General features: G+C 45.6%; 4 protein-coding genes across 10 annotated transcripts in view; 3 read left to right on the top strand and 1 right to left on the bottom strand.

Moving 5' to 3' along the window:
- LOC108159195 (LIM and SH3 domain protein Lasp) overlaps positions 1 to 24,062 on the bottom strand; it is a 57,777-nt gene that overhangs the window by 25,474 nt on the left and 8,241 nt on the right. The window lies entirely within an intron of this gene.
- LOC117187905 lies at positions 2,592 to 6,016 on the top strand. 2 transcript variants are annotated; one of them, XM_033390846.1, is made up of 7 exons: positions 2,592 to 3,037; positions 3,786 to 4,154; positions 4,220 to 4,377; positions 4,465 to 4,641; positions 4,710 to 4,856; positions 4,958 to 5,221; positions 5,313 to 6,016. In XM_033390846.1, exons 1-7 carry the CDS (start codon positions 2,777 to 2,779, stop codon positions 5,413 to 5,415), a joined length of 1,479 nt encoding a protein of 492 aa, XP_033246737.1. In that variant the 5' UTR covers positions 2,592 to 2,776; the 3' UTR covers positions 5,416 to 6,016. The 2 variants fall into 2 exon arrangements, with proteins under 2 accessions (XP_033246737.1, XP_033246736.1); XM_033390845.1 differs by having other exon boundaries at positions 4,208 to 4,377.
- On the top strand, positions 9,426 to 12,849 carry LOC117187907. Of its 3 annotated transcripts, none has more exons than XM_033390850.1 (7): positions 9,426 to 9,768; positions 10,630 to 10,998; positions 11,064 to 11,221; positions 11,316 to 11,492; positions 11,561 to 11,707; positions 11,791 to 12,054; positions 12,149 to 12,849. In XM_033390850.1, the coding sequence occupies exons 1-7, from the start codon at positions 9,508 to 9,510 to the stop codon at positions 12,249 to 12,251; spliced, it is 1,479 nt and encodes a 492-aa protein (XP_033246741.1). In that variant the 5' UTR covers positions 9,426 to 9,507; the 3' UTR covers positions 12,252 to 12,849. The 3 variants fall into 3 exon arrangements, with proteins under 3 accessions (XP_033246741.1, XP_033246740.1, XP_033246742.1); XM_033390849.1 differs by having other exon boundaries at positions 11,052 to 11,221; XM_033390851.1 differs by lacking the exon at positions 9,426 to 9,768 and adding an exon at positions 10,497 to 10,546 and having other exon boundaries at positions 11,052 to 11,221.
- LOC117187906 lies at positions 14,903 to 18,318 on the top strand. 2 transcript variants are annotated; one of them, XM_033390848.1, is made up of 7 exons: positions 14,903 to 15,245; positions 16,107 to 16,475; positions 16,541 to 16,698; positions 16,793 to 16,969; positions 17,038 to 17,184; positions 17,264 to 17,527; positions 17,622 to 18,318. In XM_033390848.1, the coding sequence occupies exons 1-7, from the start codon at positions 14,985 to 14,987 to the stop codon at positions 17,722 to 17,724; spliced, it is 1,479 nt and encodes a 492-aa protein (XP_033246739.1). In that variant the 5' UTR covers positions 14,903 to 14,984; the 3' UTR covers positions 17,725 to 18,318. The 2 variants fall into 2 exon arrangements, with proteins under 2 accessions (XP_033246739.1, XP_033246738.1); XM_033390847.1 differs by having other exon boundaries at positions 16,529 to 16,698.

Raw genomic sequence — 24,062 nt, 5'->3', positions numbered from 1 at the left:
TCTTGACAATCAATTAATTTTCCCCCTCCCAAACCGGAGGCAAGGCTCCCCCCCGCTCCCCCCGCTCCCCCCGCTCCCTGTCCCTCTCCCGATGTCGACAAAGAAAAGTGGCGTCGCGGGCGCTAATTGTTTTTAATGCAAATTGCAAAGGATTTAATAGCGAAGGCGAAACACATTAAGAATGGATTTTTAAAACCATTTCAATTATGCCACAAGTTCCCCATCAATCTGGCTGCGTGCCTCTTCTACTTCTGCCGCCTGATGACGCCTCTGTTCCAACGGCTATGACGTCAACGATTGCAACACTCTTCAGCTGTGTAGCCAGTGCATCCCGTCTTGGCCGGATTTGTCTGCGCCAAAGTTCACTGACACTTTCATGAGTTTTCTTGGGTCGACGAAAATAGTTTTTCCACATTTCGCATTCGACCGAGTGGAAATGAAATCCCCTTGGAGCATACATAGAATATTTCAGAGCAGTGCTAGCTGCCAAAAGCTTACAGTTACACATTCATTCTGCGAAACGAAGTCCAGTTACATATTTAAAATGTGGCAAGCAAATAATCAACAAGCAATTCAAACTAGAAACAGATCACAATTCTGCTTCCTCTCTGCCTTTGCCTGCCGTAAATGGCCGTCCAATTGGTAATGGCTCGACAAAAATCCCACATTCGTATTTACGAACCATAAATATGGACCTGTACTACCAAAAAACAAAAACGAAAAGGAGGTTAACCAATTTGTCCGCTTGCGGCTGCTGTAAGTGACAACAAAAGAGGTGGTGGAGCCGGCCATTGTAGCATTGTAGCTTTTTACAAATGAGTTTCCGTATTTCATTCGGATTCCATGCATATTGCATTTTCTATAAATACAGTATTTGCCAACTGTTCTTTTTTATTTTCACTCTCAAACTGAGTCAATGCAGTGCGTGGGCGGGTGGTGCAGATGCAGCTGCAACAGCAACAGCAAAAGCTTCGGGGTGGCAGCATCAGCACCGAAAATAAATTTCAAATATGTCACAAGCAAAATGAGATAGAATTTTTAGGCGAATATTCGCTGTGCCATTCTGCGTGGGAAGCGATGGCCAAATGCAGGGGAAGTCAATGCGCTCTAGCCGAAAAAGTGAAAGCCAGCATCAATCATGTGAGCAGGCGAGGGGATAGAGTTGTCAATCGACTCACAAGAAGTTCAGGGTTGCCTACTGAACTGAACCGTTCGACAATAGTTCTCTTCGATCCAGACTACAAGTTGGCAAAACAATAACACACAATAACCCCACACAACAGACGTGCGATGTCTCAGCTAATTTTCATTGCCACAAGAGCGGACGGGCGTCCTTCAGGGCCTGCCAAATTCTAAATTTTGGCTAATTTGTCAACAGCCCCCCAGCATTATCCGCACATATCCGACAATTTGGGTAGAACAAAACATCTACCAAAAGCTGTGCACATTCGCTACTTACACTATATGGATAGTACGGATTGAATTACTGGAGCTCAGTGTCCGCTATAGAGAGCTTAGCTTGTACATACATATATGGGCACCTAGTACTATTATATTTTGCATGCAAATTCCAGGACACAAGTGTGTACCCTTACGTAAAGATGATGCCAGAAGTTCCAACTGACGAAGCAGATATGCGATACACTGCATCAGCAGTAACCCACCAAGATGAGGCTCCTCCGTGCTTAGCCGCCTCCTTTGGCACTGACTCTTGGCATTTCGCAACCTTCTCGAGCCAAGGCGAGCACTTCAGAAAATTGAAACTTTCAGTTTTATGCCACCATCGAGCACACAGCACAGTACTTTTACATGGCCAAGTGCAACTCTTTTGGCTGACTTTTCAATTTTCTAATATTCTTTAAAGCTTCTGCTTGATGCTGCCGGGAGCGGCGCCTATTGCTTAATTCGATTTGGCTTGACTTTGATGCTGGCAGACTTCATTTGTCCGACTCTAAAAGCGTAAAATAGAATTAGGCCGACGGAAATGCATTCAAGCAAACTTAAATCCATTTCTAGTTGGGCAACGATACAAAGTACAAATTAATAATCTGTAGGAAATCAGATTTGAGAGGAGTTAGGGAGGAGGGAGTGCAAGCAGTTTATGGAAGAGATGCGACCAAATCCAAATTAAAGCAAGACTGCCAGATGTATTCCACAAATAGCCATGACCAGAATGAAGTTACCTTGGGCCAAAACGATGACGGGTCAATACTTTTATCCAGGCTTGTAGATTAATCAGTGTCTGTGCGGCGCCTTAATGCAGGTCTGTGAACGAATTGTATTTGGTAAATTATATTTACAAGAATCCGAAAGGATCGAAAAAGGTGAAAATGAGCAGCGTACGAATTAACAATTTTACCATTTTACCATTTGGTAATTTGGTAAACCATTTTTTTGTGAAGCTCAAGACTCAAGACACGGAGTACCATTAATAATACGAAAATGTACAGTAATTAGTATCTGATCTACATCCATACTACATTGAAACGCAGCCCCAAATATCGCTCCGATTATAATCGGGAGACAGCTCTGCTTGTCACTTTGAATTCCGGTTTGAGGAGGCGACGACATTCAGTGTGAAAATCCGAACAGTCAGCCTTTCGAAAATTGTGCCAGCGAGCGGAACTCATGTAAAGTGGAAAATTAAATATAAAAATTAAAATTCCTCTCAGAGTCGTAGTGAGAAGTGTCGAACAAAACATTCTAAAACTGTATTTAGCACGTGAACTCACTTGAAAAAAAGAAAGAGCGAGAAGAAAAAAGTTGCCAAATCAAAATGTTCACCCAGCCGAAATCCGTTGAGCCCAAGGTCAGCACCAAGGAGGCGGAGTGCCAGTCATCGGACTGCGAGTCTTCCCAGCAGGAGCCGGTCTCGCAAGTGAGCAGCCCGAAGGGCGGCCGTGTGGGGATCTTCAATGCCGAGGACTTCTTGTCGCGTGCTCAGATGAACGACAGAATCAACAACATCTTGCGCTCGCCCACCAAGCCGACCAACGGGGTGCGCCAGCGCTCCGTCTACACCAACAACCTATCGCCGGTAAGTGAAATTCCAAGCAATGACGTGAAAGTTTCTTCAATTTTCAGAAATTTTGTTTTACAAAACTGCCGCATCAGTTCATTAGTTCATCATTAGCAACAGCGAGTTAACAGCCGCCGCAGTTTTAACAGCACGTCAACAGCAGCATTGCCACATCACCTCATTGCCTTCTCCTGTTATTTCAGACCTTCTTATTTTCCGTCTCGCTCTTTTCCACCATTGCTCTCTTACTTTTCGACTTTAATATTCGAGTTTTCCTTCCCCCCCTCTTCACTCCTCTTCTAATACTATTCAAAATGGTTTGGTTAATTTCTATAAAAATCAAATGCAAATTGGGAAAAACGCCGACACGTACATATGTAATTACATATATGTGTGTATGGTATCAAAGACTATACAATACAATACTGACATGCTTTCAGTGCGCTTGTGTGTGAAGCTAAAAGCCGTCAAACGAAAATTGAAAAAGCATTTGTTCCTCATGCGACATCTTGGTATTGTATAGTCTTTGATGGTATGTATGTATGTATGTATGTATATGCATGCGTTAACAGCATGTCAACAGAATGTTAGCAACAGTTGCAAAGTGATTCGATTTCTGCGCTGCTGACACTTCCTCTCGTTTCTGTCCTTTTCTCTCCTGCCGGTATTCAATTATTTTCTGGCACTTTCACTTCCTCACCGCTTCATTTCGTTCCGGATCTAACTTTCGCTACTACCTATCGCCTTCTCATCCCCCCTCCCTTAGCAAGCAAGCTTGCGTGTCGGCATGACTGGGGCGCAGCTAGCCCAACGCATGAGCAACATCTCGCTGTCCTCCGGCACGGACTCCGTGGGCCACTTGGATCGCGGCAGCAGCTCCAGTCTCGGTAGCAGCGCCACCGTTGGCACCAACACCATCACCAGCGGCATTTCGGCAGTCGGCAGTCTGCAGGGGCCGACTGCCCCTCCATACGTCCAACTGCCGGGCATACACATTTCCAGCCCTCCCCAGTACGGGCCCGGGAAAATGCAGGAAATAGACGCTGGCAAAATGGCGCACAACGGCAAGGGACTCACAGGGCGCTACAATGCCACGCCCACCTATGCCTTCGACAGCGAGCAGAACTACAGCCTGGTAAGGTGCTCCTTCATATATGTAAATCTAGCCGATTCTATGCTCAATCTCAGAATTCCCAACAGTTGCCGTCTCCAATGCCCCCTCCGCCATACGCCTTGGCACACGTGAGCAGCACACGGAACTTCGAGCTCGAGAACCACACACCGCCGTCATGTCCCGGCTCTGGACCCGTTGCCATGACGAACGGCACCATCCAGTTGCGCCTCCGCGATGGCATGCGGTGAGTGTGGACGCCCCCAGCCCCCAGCCCCTTGGCTCTTCTTTAAGAACGACCCCTAATGCTAATACCTTTCTTTGCATGGGGCAGCATTGACATGACTCTGGACAAGGCGGTGCGCGTGCTCAATCAGCGCAGCATGGTGGCAGTTGCTCTATCACGCAACTGCAACAACTCGGCTTTGATCCACCCCAATGGACGCATCTTGCAGAGCGGCGCTAAAGTCGAAATAGTCACCTACGACGGCACGAAGGGCAATAACTTTGTGTGAGTGGGAATGGCCCACACCCCAACGTGGCATCTTTTGAATCCTTTGAATTATCTTCCCATTACAGTCGCTATGCCAAGATGTGGTACAAGGGTGTGAGCTTCACCAGCGAGGGGTGCGCTCTCATCTACCTGTTGGACACAGCCGGGACGCGCACCACAACCGAGACTTTCACCGATCTGACCAAGGACTACACCCTGGCAGTGTTCTATGAGTGAGTCCCCCCCCCCCCCCCCCCCCCCCCCCCCCCCCCCCCGGCCAATTGCAGCGCTTCTTATTTGGCTAATTTCGATTTACTTCCCGAACTTCTCGCAGCGACTCGCGCCATGGTCCCTCTTATATGGCTGAAGCCCGGGACGTGATTGCCAATTCAGCCTACACTTGTACCGAGGATGGCACTGAGATCTATGACATAAACGGATTTCGCATCACCCAGGCAACCGATGGCCATGTGAAGGTCACTCGTAGGTACAAAAAAGGCTTGATTCGCACCAGTCCCGGCAATGGATCGGCCACTTTGAGCACACCTGGCATCTATTGCACTGCCTCTCTGGGCCAGACCTCGCATTTGTTTGTTCGGTGAGTGTCAAACCGATGCTCTCAACCTCCCCCTCCCCCTCGTCCCCATCGTCCTGCTCTGCTAACTTCCGTTCTGTTCTGTCCTTTGTAGTCACAATGAGAGGCGCATGCACTTCGATGGATCCTGTTTCAATGTACGCAGCGCCGGACACTCCGCCGGCTTCAATGAGAACAACCTGCTCATTGTCTACTGAGCGGCGTTCGTAGTCCGGAGATAGAAACGGCGCAGTGCTAGCCCATCCCACACGCACACACTCACACACGTCAACACATTTCACCTGGAACACATACATAGACACCTACAGCAGCACACTTGAGGGACCTTGACGTGGAGAGGGATTCAGTTAGGATCCCGGAATTTGGGAATATCAAAAGAATCAAAATCAATTTGGGAAATAAGTTAGAAAGCAAATATGTTCGGACAAAAACCAGCACCACACCACACCACACAGAAACACACCTCAGCGAAGGAACTCAGCCCAGCCCTATCTGGGTTTCGATTGCTCGACATGGGCGCAACACAACCACACCACCAACCCCCGGGGAATACTAGTTGTCTTTCGTATACCATTGCCTACATAAATATCATGCCGTATATGTATATGCGTGTATTACTAGTTGTTATAAAATCAGTTGGCCAAATCAGACCGATCTCAAGCCGAAGCGGAACCAATCAGAGCCGAATCGCATCGAACAAGGCCATGCCAGCGTTTGGTGTTAAAAAAAAGAAACATCGTTTTTCTACTCGTTTCCATTTCGGCTTTTTCAGTTCTTCTAAATTGTTTCTTTTACGCAGTTCAGTTCTAAATTTTGTTTAATAGACTTTAAAAATGGCAAAACTCAAGAAAAAAAAAGTTTAAAGAAATATCTCCCAAAAAGAAATTTACAAAATTGTCTGATTTAGCAACGTGTATTCAAAAATTATAGTAGATCAGAGGACTAGTTCTCTTGGGCGTTAAGTTTAGGCAACGTAACGCCAGTGCCGATACAGTATTTCTGGGCTACCAGTTCTTTCAATGCAATCCAATAATGTTCATCCACACCCGTAGCATACAGACACTCGAACACGTAACCCATAATCACACACACCGCACACTCTTTACAAGAGGCAAAAGAAAGTGAATTATTTTCAAGTGGCACAGCGCCAGCCACAGTTAAAACAGCCACGGGACACACATGAAAGATAGAACAGATCCTGTGAAAGGTAAAAATTGAGAGTTTATTAAATTAACCCCAATTGTAATTTGATTAAACGACACTCGTCCTGTGAGGAGGACAATGAAAGAGCCCCCCATACCAACACAAAACATAGGCTTAATATATATATAAATACGAGGGGGGATGTCCAATTATAACACAAAGTGAAGCCCAGTGTGTAAAACCGGGACGTCAATCTCCAACACCTAAATTTTCTATCATGTAAAGAGAAATTCATGTGCTCCAAAATCAATACTGTGGAAATATAATAAATTTAAAATGCAATCTGTTCATTCAATAAATTAATTTATTCCTCCAGAAGAATGGTGGAGCAATGGAGCTCGTTTCGTTTCCTACCCTCCATCCTCTGCTAATTTCTTGGTGGAAAGAAAATGTCGACTGCCTCCTGCCCCGTGCCTGTATGTTCTACGAGTATTTATGTACCTTCTGTCATACATGGCCGGGGGTATCGTAAATTTACAACAAAATTGTTTTATGGCCCCCCACTCCATGCCTGGCCCCCCTCAGGCGGAGCTTGGCGTTTACGCCGTCACCCAAAGTGCCATCAGGAGTTGGACAATTTCAGACCCTAGACGACAGTTTGGTTCGGTTTTCCATCTTTAAGAGCACTTGAAATTTAATCATTTAAATTTCTGTGAGGATTTCCAAGAAAATAAATTCGAATATTATAATGTTACGGCTACGGGCTGGTTAAATCTTGTTGGCAATGCAGCCTCAGCAGGAAAGGGAATCGGGGTTAGTGCACTATACTGCGCTCTGGGCTCAGCTCGCCGGATGGGGTCGGGGTCTTTCCTATCCCTATACTTCCTTGTTCTCGCCATATTATAAAAATTTAAGTGCATTGACACAGAATCTACTTTGATCAAAACAAAAAAAACAAATGTAATCAATCCCCGGTCGGCATAGATGGCAAGAAGGAATCCGGTAGTCGCGTATTTAATTTAGTGATCCTAGGTGTAGGAGATCACTAGTTCCTTCATACCCTCCCTACCTTCGGCAATGCGTGGAACGATGTTGGCATGGCCCCTAACGTAACTACCGCTGCATTATTACACTCGATGCATCATTGGCATTATGTACTTAGACAGAATGGTTGTTATTTATTCCAAATTCATGTTAATTCAAAATAGTTCTATTAATCAAGATTCAAAAGATTCATATATAACAAAAGGTTCATTAACTTAAGAATATAAAATACAATTCATAGCAAAACTGAGCCTTTTTACTCACGAAGGTCAACATTTCCATTCAATACGAAATTAATGATCATTACCAAATTCAAACACTTTCCTTGACGAGCTCGTTGGGCCCAATGAACTGCTTCGGTAGCTGTGGAACAATATTAATTATATAAAAATAGTAAAGAATTAAAGAATGATATTTTGGCCGACATTGCCAGAGTGAATCAAGGCTTAACATTGAGTTGATTAGGAAAGGACTTAAGACATATGATAAAGAAATTAATTCTATAGGAAAGATATTCCTTAATATAACTGTTTATTTTTATATGATTTTACATTTAAAGTCAAATTTAATTGAAGTGCAAACACAAGAATGCAAGCAAAAGAAAAGAACAAGACAAAGCAAAGAGAATGTCGATGATCAAATTAATGCACGTTTATATGTGTGTGCATACGCACGCATATGTCCGAATTCTCTTCGAACGAAAGCTCGCTCTTGGCGTGTGAGCTATCACGCTCTCCCTTTCATTACGCTGCACCGCTGTTATACCCTGCTATTTCGCGGGTATGTTCGTACTCACGAATCGATGATCACATGTTGTCCACGACCCAGGTCACCCTAAATTCCGATTCCTGATCTTGTATTCACATCTTCTGCACAATTTTAGCTGACATAAATTTCCACTTTAATTCCTAGGCGTTGTCGATTCCGCATCAAGGATGTTGAGTTGCATCTCGCAAGAAACGCTTATAGGGCATTCAAAGGTCTATACAGATCGTCCGTACAACGGAAACGCTGGTAATTCGAAGCGGCCAAAAATAAGACACTGGAGGTTGCGTGGGGGGGTTAGGCGTGAGAGCGCCAAAGCACGGCAGACCTCCAGTGACCAAGAGATTCTGTAATAGATTCGGAGTTCAGTGAATGTACCAAACCTGCTTTCCTCTATAATCACCTTCTTTTTCTCTACGTAGCACTTTGCACTTTCACCACACAATATAGCTTGATCTTGCTTTTTAGTCGATTCTCCGCCGACTTGCAGTTATGTAATTTGGTATGTATTATGTAATACAGGGACACGTGAACTTCCACTAGAGTTTGGCACTATTGGCACAGGCACAACCGAAGTGTTTTGGGAGAAAAATTGAATTGATCCGCGTGTTCACCGTCGCTGTCGGCTTAAGCGGCATAGACGAGCTTTAACGGGACCCTTCCATGGAATTCGGTCTCGAGAGACGAAAAAGAACATTCGAGCAATTAAAGCTCCATATTCGAAGTAGCTGTTTTTAAAGCCTTGGTGTTCGAACTAATCAAGTTGGCGCGTGATTTGAATCTGCTTTATATCTGGGAAATTATTAGGGAATTTAATCTGGGTTTGCTTCACTGGCCACTACAATATCTGCCGCTATAGAGTTTATATTTAAATCCGATTTAATGTAAAAGTGGATTACGCTCTTCCATTTCGAAGGGACTTCGGATAAGCCCTATCTTCGGAGACATCGGGATATGGAAGAACTTTTTGATCTTCAAAAACCAAGCTTCGCGGGGATACAAATATTTCGTTGAATTTTTAATCGCACATTTACGACAGAGGTGTATTTATTTTATCGTGGCGTGACAACCCTGGGCGGCCATTGTTTACACTCTTTTGGACTACAATATTGTTTGTCAGCGGTAAATTAGGCAAATGGAAGGAAAAGTACATTGATATTTAATTAGTAAAATGTCTTGAGCCTTGTCGTTACCTGCAAACAAATTAAATATAAAAATTAAAATTCCTCTCAGAGTCGTAGTGAGAAGTGTCGAACAAAACATTCTAAAACTGTATTTAGCACGTGAACTCACTTGAAAAAAAGAAAGAGCGAGAAGAAAAAAGTTGCCAAATCAAAATGTTCACCCAGCCGAAATCCGTTGAGCCCAAGGTCAGCACCAAGGAGGCGGAGTGCCAGTCATCGGACTGCGAGACTTCCCAGCAGGAGCCGGTCTCGCAAGTGAGCAGCCCGAAGGGCGGCCGTGTGGGGATCTGCAATGCCGAGGACTTCTTGTCGCGTGCTCAGATGAACGACAAAAGCAACAACATCTTGCGCTCGCCCACCAAGCCGACCAACGGGGTGCGCCAGCGCTCCGTCTACACCAACAACCCATCGCCGGTAAGTGAAATTCCAAGCAATGACGTGAAAGTTTCTTCAATTTTCAGAAATTTTGTTTTACAAAACTGACAGCATTGCCACATCACCTCATTGCCCTCTCCTGTTATTTCAGACCTTATTTTCCGTCTCGCTCTTTTCCACCATTGCTCTCTTACTTTTCTTCTTTAATATTCGAGTTTTCCTTCTCTATTCCCCCCCTCTTCACTCCTCTTCTAATACTATTCAAAATGGTTTGGTTAATTTCTATAAAAATCAAATGCAAATTGGGAAAAACGCCGACACGTACATACATATGTAATTACATATATGTGTGTATGGTATCAAAGACTATACAATACAATACTGACATGCTTTCAGTGCGCTTGCGTGTGAAGCTAAAAGCCGTATATGCTGCGGGCGAAACCGGTTTATGGCCGTGCCGACCTAGGACATACACACATATACACAACTACAAGCATATTTCTGGGTTGGCTCGAGCTCGTGCTGACCGAGGCATTGACGAAGCCGAGTAGCACTTCGGAGGCGAAGGTAGCGTAAAAGAGAATTGAAGTACTAGCCCCGCGCGCCCGTACCATGAAGCGTCAAACGAAAATTGAAAAAGCATTTGTTCCTCATGCGACATCTTGGTATTGTATAGTCTTTGATGGTATGTATGTATGTATGTATGTATATGCATGCGTTAACAGCATGTCAACAGAATGTTAGCAACAGTTGCAAAGTGATTCGATTTCTGCGCTGCTGACACTTCCTCTCGTTTCTGTCCTTTTCTCTCCTGCCGGTATTCAATTATTTTCTGGCACTTTCACTTCCTCACCGCTTCATTTCGTTCCGGATCTAACTTTCTCATCCCCCCTCCCTTAGGAAGCAAGCTTGCGTGTCGGCATGACTGGGGCGCAGCTAGCCCAACGCATGAGCAACATCTCGCTGTCCTCCGGCACGGACTCCGTGGGCCACTTGGATCGCGGCAGCAGCTCCAGTCTCGGTAGCAGCGCCACCGTTGGCACCAACACCATCACCAGCGGCATTTCGGCAGTCGGCAGTCTGCAGGAGCCGACTGCCCCTCCATACGACCAACTGCCGGGCATACACATTTCCAGCCCTCCCCAGTACGGGCCCGGGAAAATGCAGGAAATAGACGCTGGCAAAATGGCGCACAACGGCAAGGGACTCACAGGGCGCTACAATGCCACGCCCACCTATGGCTTCGACAGCGAGCAGAACTACAGCCTGGTAAGGGGCTCCTTCATATATGTAAATCTAGCCGATTCTATGCTCAATCTCAGAATTCCCAACAGTTGCCGTCTCCAATGCCCCCTCCGCCATACGCCTTGGCACACGTGAGCAGCACACGGAACTTCGAGCTCGAGAACCACACACCGCCGTCATGTCCCGGCTCTGGACCCGTTGCCATGACGAACGGCACCATCCAGTTGCGCCTCCGCGATGGCATGTGGTGAGTGTGGACGCCCCCAGCCCCCAGCCCCCAGCCCCTTGGCTCTTCTTTAAGAACGACCCCTAATGCTAATACCTTTCTTTGCATGGGGCAGCATTGACATGACTCTGGACAAGGCGGTGCGCGTGCTCAATCAGCGCAGCATGGTGGCAGTTGCTCTATCACGCAACTGCAACAACTCGGCTTTGATCCACCCCAATGGACGCATCTTGCAGAGCGGCGCTAAAGTCGAAATGGTCACCTACGACGGCACGAAGGGCAATAACTTTGTGTGAGTGGGAATGGCCCACACCCCAACGTGGCATCTTTTGAATCCTTTGAATTATCTTCCCATTACAGTCGCTATGCCAAGATGTGGTACAAGGGTGTGAGCTTCACCAGCGAGGGGTGCGCTCTCATCTACCTGTTGGACACAGCCGGGACGCGCACCACAACCGACACTTTCACCGATCTGACCAAGGACTACACCCTGGCAGTGTTCTATGAGTGAGTCCCCCCCCCCCCCCCTCCGGCCAATTGCAGCGCTTCTTATTTGGCTAATTTCGATTTACTTCCCGAACTTCTCGCAGCGACTCGCGCCATGGTCCCTCTTATATGGCTGAAGCCCGTGACGTGATTGCCAATTCAGCCTACACTTGTACCGAGGATGGCACTGAGATCTATGACATAAACGGATTTCGCATCACCCAGGCAACCGATGGCCTTGTGAAGGTCACTCGTGGGTACAAAAAAGGCTTGATTCGCACCAGTCCCGGCAATGGATCGGCCACTTTGAGCACACCTGGCATCTATTGCACTGCCTCTCTGGGCCAGACCTCGCATTTGTTTGTTCGGTGAGTGTCAAACCGATGCTCTCAACCTCCCCCTCGTCCCCCTCGTCCCCATCGTCCTGCTCTGCTAACTTCCGTTCTGTTCTGTCCTTTGTAGTCACAATGAGAGGCGCATGCACTTCGATGGATCCTGTTTCAATGTACGCAACGCCGGACACTCCGCCGCCTTCAATGAGAACAACCTGCTCATTGTCTACTGAGCGGCGTTCGTAGTCCGGAGATAGAAACGGCGCAGTGCTAGCCCATCCCACACGCACACACTCACACACGTCAACACATTTCACCTGGAACACATACATAGACACCTACAGCAGCACACTTGAGGGACCTTGACGTGGAGAGGGATTCAGTTAGGATCCCGGAATTTGGGAATATCAAAAGAATCAAAATCAATTTGGGAAATAAGTTAGAAAGCAAATATGTTCGGACAAAACCAGCACCACACCACACCACACCACACCACACCACACAGAAACACACCTCAGCGAAGGAACTCAGCCCAGCCCTATCTGGGTTTCGATTGCTCGACATGGGCGCAACACAACCACACCACCAACCCCCAGGGAATACTAGTTGTCTTTTATATACTCGAGCTGCACATTTATTTGCTTTGCTGATGTCAAAACTGAGACACATTCATTAATTAGGTATCGTGAATGCTGTGGTAATGCAGCTGAAGTTGCGAAAGCCATTAATCGACCATATCATGTTCATGCCGTCCCCCTTCTTGACGACATCGTCTTGCTGTTCGTCTTGCACCTCTTTGCGGTCAGCAAGGTCCACGGTTTTCAATTTATGCTCGATCTCTAGTAGATCATCCTCCATGTCATTTTGCACTGAAGTTTTAATTATTTCGGGGACGATCCGGATACTCCCCGGTTTATTTTCATTAATTATCTTCTCCTTAAGTTTCCTTAGTTCGTCTCTAGAGCAGCAAACGCAAACCGGATTCATCTTGAAAATGCCTCTGCGATACAGAACGCCGGGCTTCGCAATGTTCATGTTTATGTTCACAGTCTTTTGTATTAATTTACGAATACAACATTTTTTTTTCGTATACCATTGCCTACATATATATCATGCCGTATATGTATATGCGTGTATTACTAGTTGTTATAAAATCAGTTGGCCAAATCAGACCGATCTCAAGCCGAAGCGGAACCAATCAGAGCCGAATCGCATCGAACAAGGCCATGCCAGCGTTTGGTGTTAAAAAAAAGAAACATCGTTTTTCTACTCGTTTCCATTTCGGCTTTTTCAGTTCTTCTAAATTGTTTCTTTTACGCAGTTCAGTTCTAAATTTTGTTTGATAGACTTTAAAAATGGCAAAACTCAAGAAAAAAAAAGTTTAAAGAAATATCTCCCAAAAAGAAATTTACAAAATTGTCTGATTTAGCAACGTGTATTCAAAAATTATAGTAGATCAGAGGACTAGTTCTCTTGGGCGTTAAGTTTAGGCAACGTAACGCCAGTGCCGATACAGTATTTCTGGGCTACCAGTTCTTTCAATGCAATCCAATAATGTTCATCCACACCCGTAGCATACAGACACTCGAACACGTAACCCATAATCACACACACCGCACACTCTTTACAAGAGGCAAAAGAAAGTGAATTATTTTCAAGTGGCACAGCGCCAGCCACAGTTAAAACAGCCACGGGACACACATGAAAGATAGAACAGATCCTGTGAAAGGTAAAAATTGAGAGTTTATTAAATTAACCCCAATTGTAATTTGATTAAACGACACTCGTCCTGTGAGGAGGACAATGAAAGAGCCCCCCATACCAACACAAAACATAGGCTTAATATATATATAAATACGAGGGGGGATGTCCAATTATAACACAAAGTGAAGCCCAGTGTGTAAAACCGGGACGTCAATCTCCAACACCTAAATTTTCTATCATGTAAAGAGAAATTCATGTGCTCCAAAATCAATACTGTGGAAATATAATAAATTTAAAATGTGTAAGATATGAATATTAGTTTATAAGATTTGAATATTAGTTTAAGATTTACTCATCGATAGTATTATAAGAAATACCAATGTACTCGATATATCGATACTTGTCCTCGACAAGTATCGATATGCCAACAAACATTCATTCGAATACGCCGATCAAGAAAGAAGAACATATAATAAAACCGTGCTATTAAAAGTTTACAAATGCAATCTGTTCATTCAATAAATTAATTTATTCGTCATACATGGCTGGGGGTATCGTTAATTTACAACAAAATTGTTTTATGGCCCCCCACTCCATGCCTGTCCCCCCTCTGGCGGAGCTTGGCGTTTACGCCGTCACCCAAAGTGCCATCAGGAGTTGGACAATTTCAGACCCTAGACGACAGTTTGGTTCGGTTTTCCATCTTTAAGAGCACTTGGAATTTAATCATTTAAATTTCTGTGAGGATTTCCAAGAAAATAAATTCGAATATCTGCCGCTATAGAGTTTATATTTAAATCCGATTTAATGTAAAAGTAGATTACGCTGTTCCATTTCGAAGGGACTTCGGATAAGCCCTATCTTCGGAGACATCGGGATATGGAAGACCTTTTTGATCTCCAAAAACCAATCTTCGCGGGGATACAAATATTTCGTTGAATTTTTAATCGCACATTTACGACACAGGTGTATTTATTTTATCGTGGCGTGACAACCCTGGGCGGCCATTGTTTACACTCTTTTGGACTACAATATTGTTTGTCAGCGGTAAATTAGGCAAATGGAAGGAAAAGTACATTGATATTTAATTAGTAAAATGTCTTGAGCCTTGTCGTTACCTGCAAACAAATTAAATATAAAAATTAAAATTCCTCTCAGAGTCGTAGTGAGAAGTGTCGAACAAAACATTCTAAAACTGTATTTAGCACGTGAACTCACTTGAAAAAAAGAAAGAGCGAGAAGAAAAAAGTTGCCAAATCAAAATGTTCACCCAGCCGAAATCCGTTGAGCCCAAGGTCAGCACCAAGGAGGCGGAGTGCCAGTCATCGGACTGCGAGACTTCCCAGCAGGAGCCGGTCTCGCAAGTGAGCAGCCCGAAGGGCGGCCGTGTGGGGATCTGCAATGCCGAGGACTTCTTGTCGCGTGCTCAGATGAACGACAAAAGCAACAACATCTTGCGCTCGCCCACCAAGCCGACCAACGGGGTGCGCCAGCGCTCCGTCTACACCAACAACCCATCGCCGGTAAGTGAAATTCCAAGCAATGACGTGAAAGTTTCTTCAATTTTCAGAAATTTTGTTTTACAAAACTGACAGCATTGCCACATCACCTCATTGCCCTCTCCTGTTATTTCAGACCTTATTTTCCGTCTCGCTCTTTTCCCCCATTGCTCTCTTACTTTTCGACTTTAATATTCGAGTTTTCCTTCTCTATTCCCCCCCTCTTCACTCCTCTTCTAATACTATTCAAAATGGTTTGGTTAATTTCTATAAAAATCAAATGCAAATTGGGAAAAACGCCGACACGTACATACATATGTAATTACATATATGTGTGTATGGTATCAAAGACTATACAATACAATACTGACATGCTTTCAGTGCGCTTGCGTGTGAAGCTAAAAGCCGTATATGCTGCGGGCGAAACCGGTTTATGGCCGTGCCGACCTAGGACATACACACATATACACAACTACAAGCATATTTCTGGGTTGGCTCGAGCTCGTGCTGACCGAGGCATTGACGAAGCCGAGTAGCACTTCGGAGGCGAAGGTAGCGTAAAAGAGAATTGAAGTACTAGCCCCGCGCGCCCGTACCATGAAGCGTCAAACGAAAATTGAAAAAGCATTTGTTCCTCATGCGACATCTTGGTATTGTATAGTCTTTGATGGTATGTATGTATGTATGTATGTATATGCATGCGTTAACAGCATGTCAACAGAATGTTAGCAACAGTTGCAAAGTGATTCGATTTCTGCGCTGCTGACACTTCCTCTCGTTTCTGTCCTTTTCTCTCCTGCCGGTATTCAATTATTTTCTGGCACTTTCACTTCCTCACCGCTTCATTTCGTTCCGGATCTAACTTTCTCATCCCCCCTCCCTTAGGAAGCAAGCTTGCGTGTCGGCATGACTGGGGCGCAGCTAGCCCAACGCATGAGCAACATCTCGCTGTCCTCCGGCACGGACTCCGTGGGCCACTTGGATCGCGGCAGCAGCTCCAGTCTCGGTAGCAGCGCCACCGTTGGCACCAACACCATCACCAGCGGCATTTCGGCAGTCGGCAGTCTGCAGGAGCCGACTGCCCCTCCATACGTCCAACTGCCGGGCATACACATTTCCAGCCCTCCCCAGTACGGGCCCGGGAAAATGCAGGAAATAGACGCTGGCAAAATGGCGCACAACGGCAAGGGACTCACAGGGCGCTACAATGCCACGCCCACCTATGGCTTCGACAGCGAGCAGAACTACAGCCTGGTAAGGGGCTCCTTCATATATGTAAATCTAGCCGATTCTATGCTCAATCTCAGAATTCCCAACAGTTGCCGTCTCCAATGCCCCCTCCGCCATACGCCTTGGCACACGTGAGCAGCACACGGAACTTCGAGCTCGAGAACCACACACCGCCGTCATGTCCCGGCTCTGGACCCGTTGCCATGACGAACGGCACCATCCAGTTGCGCCTCCGCGATGGCATGCGGTGAGTGTGGACGCCCCCAGCCCCCAGCCCCCAGCCCCTTGGCTCTTCTTTAAGAACGACCCCTAATGCTAATACCTTTCTTTGCATGGGGCAGCATTGACATGACTCTGGACAAGGCGGTGCGCGTGCTCAATCAGCGCAGCATGGTGGCAGTTGCTCTATCACGCAACTGCAACAACTCGGCTTTGATCCACCCCAATGGACGCATCTTGCAGAGCGGCGCTAAAGTCGAAATGGTCACCTACGACGGCACGAAGGGCAATAACTTTGTGTGAGTGGGAATGGCCCACACCCCAACGTGGCATCTTTTGAATCCTTTGAATTATCTTCCCATTACAGTCGCTATGCCAAGATGTGGTACAAGGGTGTGAGCTTCACCAGCGAGGGGTGCGCTCTCATCTACCTGTTGGACACAGCCGGGACGCGCACCACAACCGACACTTTCACCGATCTGACCAAGGACTACACCCTGGCAGTGTTCTATGAGTGAGTCCCCCCCCCCCTCCGGCCAATTGCAGCGCTTCTTATTTGGCTAATTTCGATTTACTTCCCGAACTTCTCGCAGCGACTCGCGCCATGGTCCCTCTTATATGGCTGAAGCCCGTGACGTGATTGCCAATTCAGCCTACACTTGTACCGAGGATGGCACTGAGATCTATGACATAAACGGATTTCGCATCACCCAGGCAACCGATGGCCTTGTGAAGGTCACTCGTGGGTACAAAAAAGGCTTGATTCGCACCAGTCCCGGCAATGGATCGGCCACTTTGAGCACACCTGGCATCTATTGCACTGCCTCTCTGGGCCAGACCTCGCATTTGTTTGTTCGGTGAGTGTCAAACCGATGCTCTCAACCTCCCCCTCGTCCCCCTCGTCCCCATCGTCCTGCTCTGCTAACTTCCGTTCTGTTCTGTCCTTTGTAGTCACAATGAGAGGCGCATGCACTTCGATGGATCCTGTTTCAATGTACGCAACGCCGGACACTCCGCCGCCTTCAATGAGAACAACCTGCTCATTGTCTACTGAGCGGCGTTCGTAGTCCGGAGATAGAAACGGCGCAGTGCTAGCCCATCCCACACGCACACACTCACACACGTCAACACATTTCACCTGGAACACATACATAGACACCTACAGCAGCACACTTGAGGGACCTTGACGTGGAGAGGGATTCAGTTAGGATCCCGGAATTTGGGAATATCAAAAGAATCAAAATCAATTTGGGAAATAAGTTAGAAAGCAAATATGTTCGTACAAAAACCAGCACCACACCACACCACACCACACCACACAGAAACACACCTCAGCGAAGGAACTCAGCCCAGCCCTATCTGGGTTTCGATTGCTCGACATGGGCGCAACACAACCACACCACCAACCCCCAGGGAATACTAGTTGTCTTTTATATACTCGAGCTGCACATTTATTTGCTTTGCTGATGTCAAAACTGAGACACATTCATTAATTAGGTATCGTGAATGCTGTGGTAATGCAGCTGAAGTTGCGAAAGCCATTAATCGACCATATCATGTTCATGCCGTCCCCCTTCTTGACGACATCGTCTTGCTGTTCGTCTTGCACCTCTTTGCGGTCAGCAAGGTCCACGGTTTTCAATTTATGCTCGATCTCTAGTAGATCATCCTCCATGTCATTTTGCACTGAAGTTTTAATTATTTCGGGGACGATCCGGATACTCCCCGGTTTATTTTCATTAATTATCTTCTCCTTAAGTTTCCTTAGTTCGTCTCTAGAGCAGCAAACGCAAACCGGATTCATCTTGAAAATGCCTCTGCGATACAGAACGCCGGGCTTCGCAATGTTCATGTTTATGTTCACAGTCTTTTGTATTAATTTACGAATACAACATTTTTTTTTCGTATACCATTGCCTACATATATATCATGCCGTATATGTATATGCGTGTATTACTAGTTGTTATAAAATCAGTTGGCCAAATCAGACCGATCTCAAGCCGAAGCGGAACCAATCAGAGCCGAATCGCATCGAACAAGGCCATGCCAGCGTTTGGTGTTAAAAAAAAGAAACATCGTTTTTCTACTCGTTTCCATTTCGGCTTTTTCAGTTCTTCTAAATTGTTTCTTTTACGCAGTTCAGTTCTAAATTTTGTTTGATAGACTTTAAAAATGGCAAAACTCAAGAAAAAAAAAGTTTAAAGAAATATCTCCCAAAAAGAAATTTACAAAATTGTCTGATTTAGCAACGTGTATTCAAAAATTATAGTAGATCAGAGGACTAGTTCTCTTGGGCGTTAAGTTTAGGCAACGTAACGCCAGTGCCGATAAAGTATTTCTGGGCTACCAGTTCTTTCAATGCAATCCAATAATGTTCATCCACACCCGTAGCATACAGACACTCGAACACGTAACCCATAATCACACACACCGCACACTCTTTACAAGAGGCAAAAGAAAGTGAATTATTTTCAAGTGGCACAGCGCCAGCCACAGTTAAAACAGCCACGGGACACACATGAAAGATAGAACAGATCCTGTGAAAGGTAAAAATTGAGAGTTTATTAAATTAACCCCAATTGTAATTTGATTAAACGACACTCGTCCTGTGAGGAGGACAATGAAAGAACCCCCCATACCAACACAAAACATAGGCTTAATATATATATAAATACGAGGGGGGATGTCCAATTATAACACAAAGTGAAGCCCAGTGTGTAAAACCGGGACGTCAATCTCCAACACCTAAATTTTCTATCATGTAAAGAGAAATTCATGTGCTCCAAAATCAATACTGTGGAAATATAATAAATTTAAAATGCAATCTGTTCATTCAATAAATTAATTTATTCCTCCAGAAGAATGGTGGAGCAATGGAGCTCGTTTCGTTTCCTACCCTCCATCCTCTGCTAATTTCTTGGTGGAAAGAAAATGTCGACTGCCTCCTGCCCCGTGTCTGTATGTTCTACGAGTATTTATGTACCTTCTGTCATACATGGCCGGGGGTATCGTAAATTTACAACAAAATTGTTTTATGGCCCCCCACTCCATGCCTGTCCCCCCTCTGGCGGAGCTTGGCGTTTACGCCGTCACCCAAAGTGCCATCAGGAGTTGGACAATTTCAGACCCTAGACGACAGTTTGGTTCGGTTTTCCATCTTTAAGAGCACTTGGAATTTAATCATTTAAATTTCTGTGAGGATTTCCAAGAAAATAAATTCGAATATCTGCCGCTATAGAGTTTATATTTAAATCCGATTTAATGTAAAAGTGGATTACGCTCTTCCATTTCGAAGGGACTTCGGATAAGCCCTATCTTCGGAGACATCGGGATATGGAAGACCTTTTTGATCTCCAAAAACCAAGCTTCGCGGGGATACAAATATTTCGTTGAATTTTTAATCGCACATTTACGACACAGGTGTATTTATTTTATCGTGGCGTGACAACCCTGGGCGGCCATTGTTTACACTCTTTTGGACTACAATATTGTTTGTCAGCGGTAAATTAGGCAAATGGAAGGAAAAGTACATTGATATTTAATTAGTAAAATGTCTTGAGCCTTGTCGTTACCTGCAAACAAATCCAAAAGCACAGGGATATCGGATCGGCTGTCATGCAGACTAAAGTTTCCAACAAACTTAACCTGGAGCTGGATGTGGAGGTGGAGGTAGGCAAGCGGCGCGGATGCTGCAGCGCTGGCTGTGGCTGTTGATAAAGATTATTGGATAATGTCTTGGCGGAACTATCTGCCACGTCTGTCTCTGTCATAAGAAGAAAGTTGTTCCATGGTTAGAGATACACAAAGAGAGAGAAAGAGAGATGCATACGGAAAGTGTGTGAAAGCGTGGAGCAGTGAGAGCGGGTGCGGAAGCCACAGCGTGGATACAGAAGCAGCGGTAAGTACAAATAGCCCAACCAGGGAAGGATCAAAATATTGATGTCTGGAATGGCTTTATTCAAGTGTGAGAGCCCAACTGGGACTCGTGCGAGCAAAGGACCGACCCCACATATGTATCTGTGGCATATTCAATGCTCACGCTTGTGTGACTGCGCCCCTGCGAGTCCTTGTCTGCATCCATTTGCCGCTCGCACCCGTGTGCCCAACATCAAAAGCTTTTCACACTTAATTGGGCGTAAAATTAAATCAGAATTGATTAGAACACTTGAATGACAACAGCCGTGGCCGTGTTGCTGATGTCAATGGCATCAGAGAGAGCCGCGTCCTGCCAGCATCCAAGCCCCCAAGCCTCCCAGCTCCCAGCTCCCACTCCACCTTCTGCCAGCAATTCCGCTGGCATTCTAAGCATAAACAAACTTTTTGGTTTCGATTTTCCCCAGCTGACGCACGGCACGGCACGGCACGGCAAGGCACGGCACGTCGCTGACTTCGGCCACGTTCCTGCCGCTTCTCGGGGCTCCTGCCACTTCCGAAGCCGGGCACTCCCGAGGCAGAGCGCACTAATTGCTGCTGGGAACTTCCCTGGGGAGGCTCCCCCGCAACCCTGTTATTCATCGGAAAGTTTATGAAATTCAATTTCCCCCAAAAATGGGGAATGGAATGGAAAAAGGCCGGGCATCAATTTTCCTGCATTATCGTTTAATGAGCCGACAATTATGCGAGGCCTCTCTGCTTCGGCATCATGCACGTCTATAGATATTCAATCAACTTGAATTCACAGCCATAATTCTCCAAACGAGTTCATTCCACATGCATTTGGCAAGGGCATAGGGAAAGTCAATCCGATTTCCTGCTATTAAGACATGGCTGAATTTCAGGCGTGGAATGCAGTGCCATGGAGTGCCGAGTCCAGGCAGGATAATTACATTTTAACCGGGTGATTCGAGCGGAGCGGAGGGGAGAGTCGACGGCATCGTCAACGGTAATGGATAAATGCACATCTTCCGCCGCCCTGGGGGTCCTGGGAGCCGTCCTGGGGCACGGCACATTTAATGGGAAATGAATGGCAATGTTGGAGGTGGAAAATTATGAAAACGTTCCCAGGGGTAAGTTGGACGAAAACCAGCACGAAGTGCCCTCCATAATCTTCCACTTAAAGTTGATCAAAAATGTAAACGACTTTCATTTCGCCCGGGAGCGATACCTCTGACGACGACTTCAAAGGACAGCTGGAAGACCCAGGACAAACTGCAGGCTAAAGTGAGTAGCTCATTGAATTGGATGGATTGTCATCCCATACCCAGTCGGTGACAGCAATCAAATCAATCACACCAGCCTCCACCTGAGTGGAGCAGGCAGATCAAAGTTCGGCTGCCTTGGAGGATGAAGAATGGACCCCTTTTCTGACATTTGGTGATGTTTTGCGATGCGGCAAGAGGGAATTCCTACACCGATTGGGGCAAAACTTGGGCTAAGTACTGCTGGCAAGGCCGATAACTTGATCCGATTCATAAATAATTGACAGCTAAGAGTACTATATGTTTGGATTCATTGGGAATCCGTGCGTGGTGATGTCTAATGCAATTTGCGTAATTGAAACCCACTCGAAAGCAATTAAATTTCCTGTGGTTAGACCACTCTCCGGCAATGAGCTTCGTTGGAGTAATTGCAATCGAGATTCCCAACTAATCTGCAGGCAAAACAATCCATAATGGTGCAGAAGTTTTATTCGCACTCGGCATTTATCAAGTTTGAAGTGTTAATTCGATTTCGCCCTAACAAAAACAACTACAGAATACTTGGAATAACAAAAGTGTCAACAAGATTATAATTGAGTTTAATTAAGCCGCAAAGTAAAGCCTCTCAGCACTCTTGTCTGTGGACCGACCAACAGAAATGTAAAATATTTGCGCTAATCCACTTGGCAACGGCCTAACAGAAGTGAACAACTGGTGCCAGTCCAGGCCTCTTCAATGGGCCAACTTTCGGATAAAAGAGGTACGTGCCAAAGGCTTCAAATACTCGTATTTGCTGGGGCCAAAGTACGTACAATAAGAGCAAAGTTGCGATCTGGAAATTTATGCATGGCGAAGGCCAAAATGTTTTGCTGTAGGCCCAGGCCCAGGCCCAGGCTGAACCCATTTGTTGGCCCAGCTCAGAAAATGTCACATGCTCCTCACACCCACACCCACAACCACACCCACACTCTGTGTGGTCTGAATCTGGGTCTGGGTCTGGCCATTGTCTGTCATTGATGCCAGTTGGTGTCGGCACAGGTTTTCAAAGGATGCTATTGCCGACTTAATTAAGTTGATGCCACCGTGTTGTACGAAATCTCTTCGATGCGCTGCGCAAAAACTGAAAGTCTCATTATTTCCCATTTTAAGTCATTACCACGTTGTCTGCAGCCTTCAATTGAAGTGGGTTCTCGTTCTCCTGCAACTTCCAGCAGTCCCCATTTTTCAGTTAACGATTTCATTTCAATTGACGATTTAATTAAGTCTAATGGTAAAATGTTGTCAAGCAATTATCATGCTTATGTAGCTCTTAATTTTCCGTATTTTTCGTATTTTTCGCGCTCCCCCAACCTTGGTAGGGCAATTTTCCTGGCCAGAGGTGTATGCAAATCGAATTACAAACGAGGCGAAGGCCAAAAAGTGCTGCATACGTGTTGTGTACCCATTTGTGGCGCGAAAAAATTATTATTTACATACATATGTACACACAGGTTTTGTATGATAAAAAGCTGACCAATCCAATTTGTATCTCCTCTTCGTTTAGTTACTGTAGCAATCAGGATTTGGTTTCGAATAACTTTATGCAACGCGTAGGAGATTAAAGACTAGTTGTAGACTAGCTCCAATCCAATTTGTATCTCCTTTTCGATTCCGAGGACTCCCGCTAATGCTGAAAGCAGGATGTGGCAATCACTAGCCAGTCGTTGGAAATTTGATTTAGAAAAAGGAAAAAGGTCGCCGGATGCGTTTTGCAATTGCGTCATGTGCCATAAAATGCAGTTTGAGCAGCGATTTTTTCATTTCCTGACCTGCAACGTCAGATATAAATTCATTGAGCAAGAAGTCAGGAAAAATTCATCACCCACATCCGCTGTTCCCGGCAGTGGAAATGTATTGCTTCTAAAATGTAGTTATGTTTCGCGAGACCTCCTAAAGAATGCTTTAAGAAACCTATCACCTAGCGACGGATTCTTAGAAAACTCTCTCTATAGCTTTTTCTATTGTATAATTGGTATAATCATCCTTGGCAACCTTGTTGGCCAACTCAAGCAGTGCTGGACTCTGGAATGTGCCTCAATTTCAAGCTTTCGGTGTACTGCAATTAAAGTGTGGTGTTGTGTGGCATACCAGCTAGCTATCCACATTTGCGGCATTGTGTTGACTCAAGCAGATGCAGATTCATATACAGGTATACAGGTACATATATGCTACGAATACACTATACATATAGCCATATAGTATGCCAGGGGAAGCG

This window comes from Drosophila miranda, chromosome 3 (genome assembly GCF_003369915.1).
Source record: "Drosophila miranda strain MSH22 chromosome 3, D.miranda_PacBio2.1, whole genome shotgun sequence".
NCBI classification, from domain to species: domain Eukaryota; kingdom Metazoa; phylum Arthropoda; class Insecta; order Diptera; family Drosophilidae; genus Drosophila; species Drosophila miranda.
The sequence above is the reverse complement of the archived record's forward strand: the minus strand, read 5'-3'. Positions and strand labels throughout refer to the sequence as shown.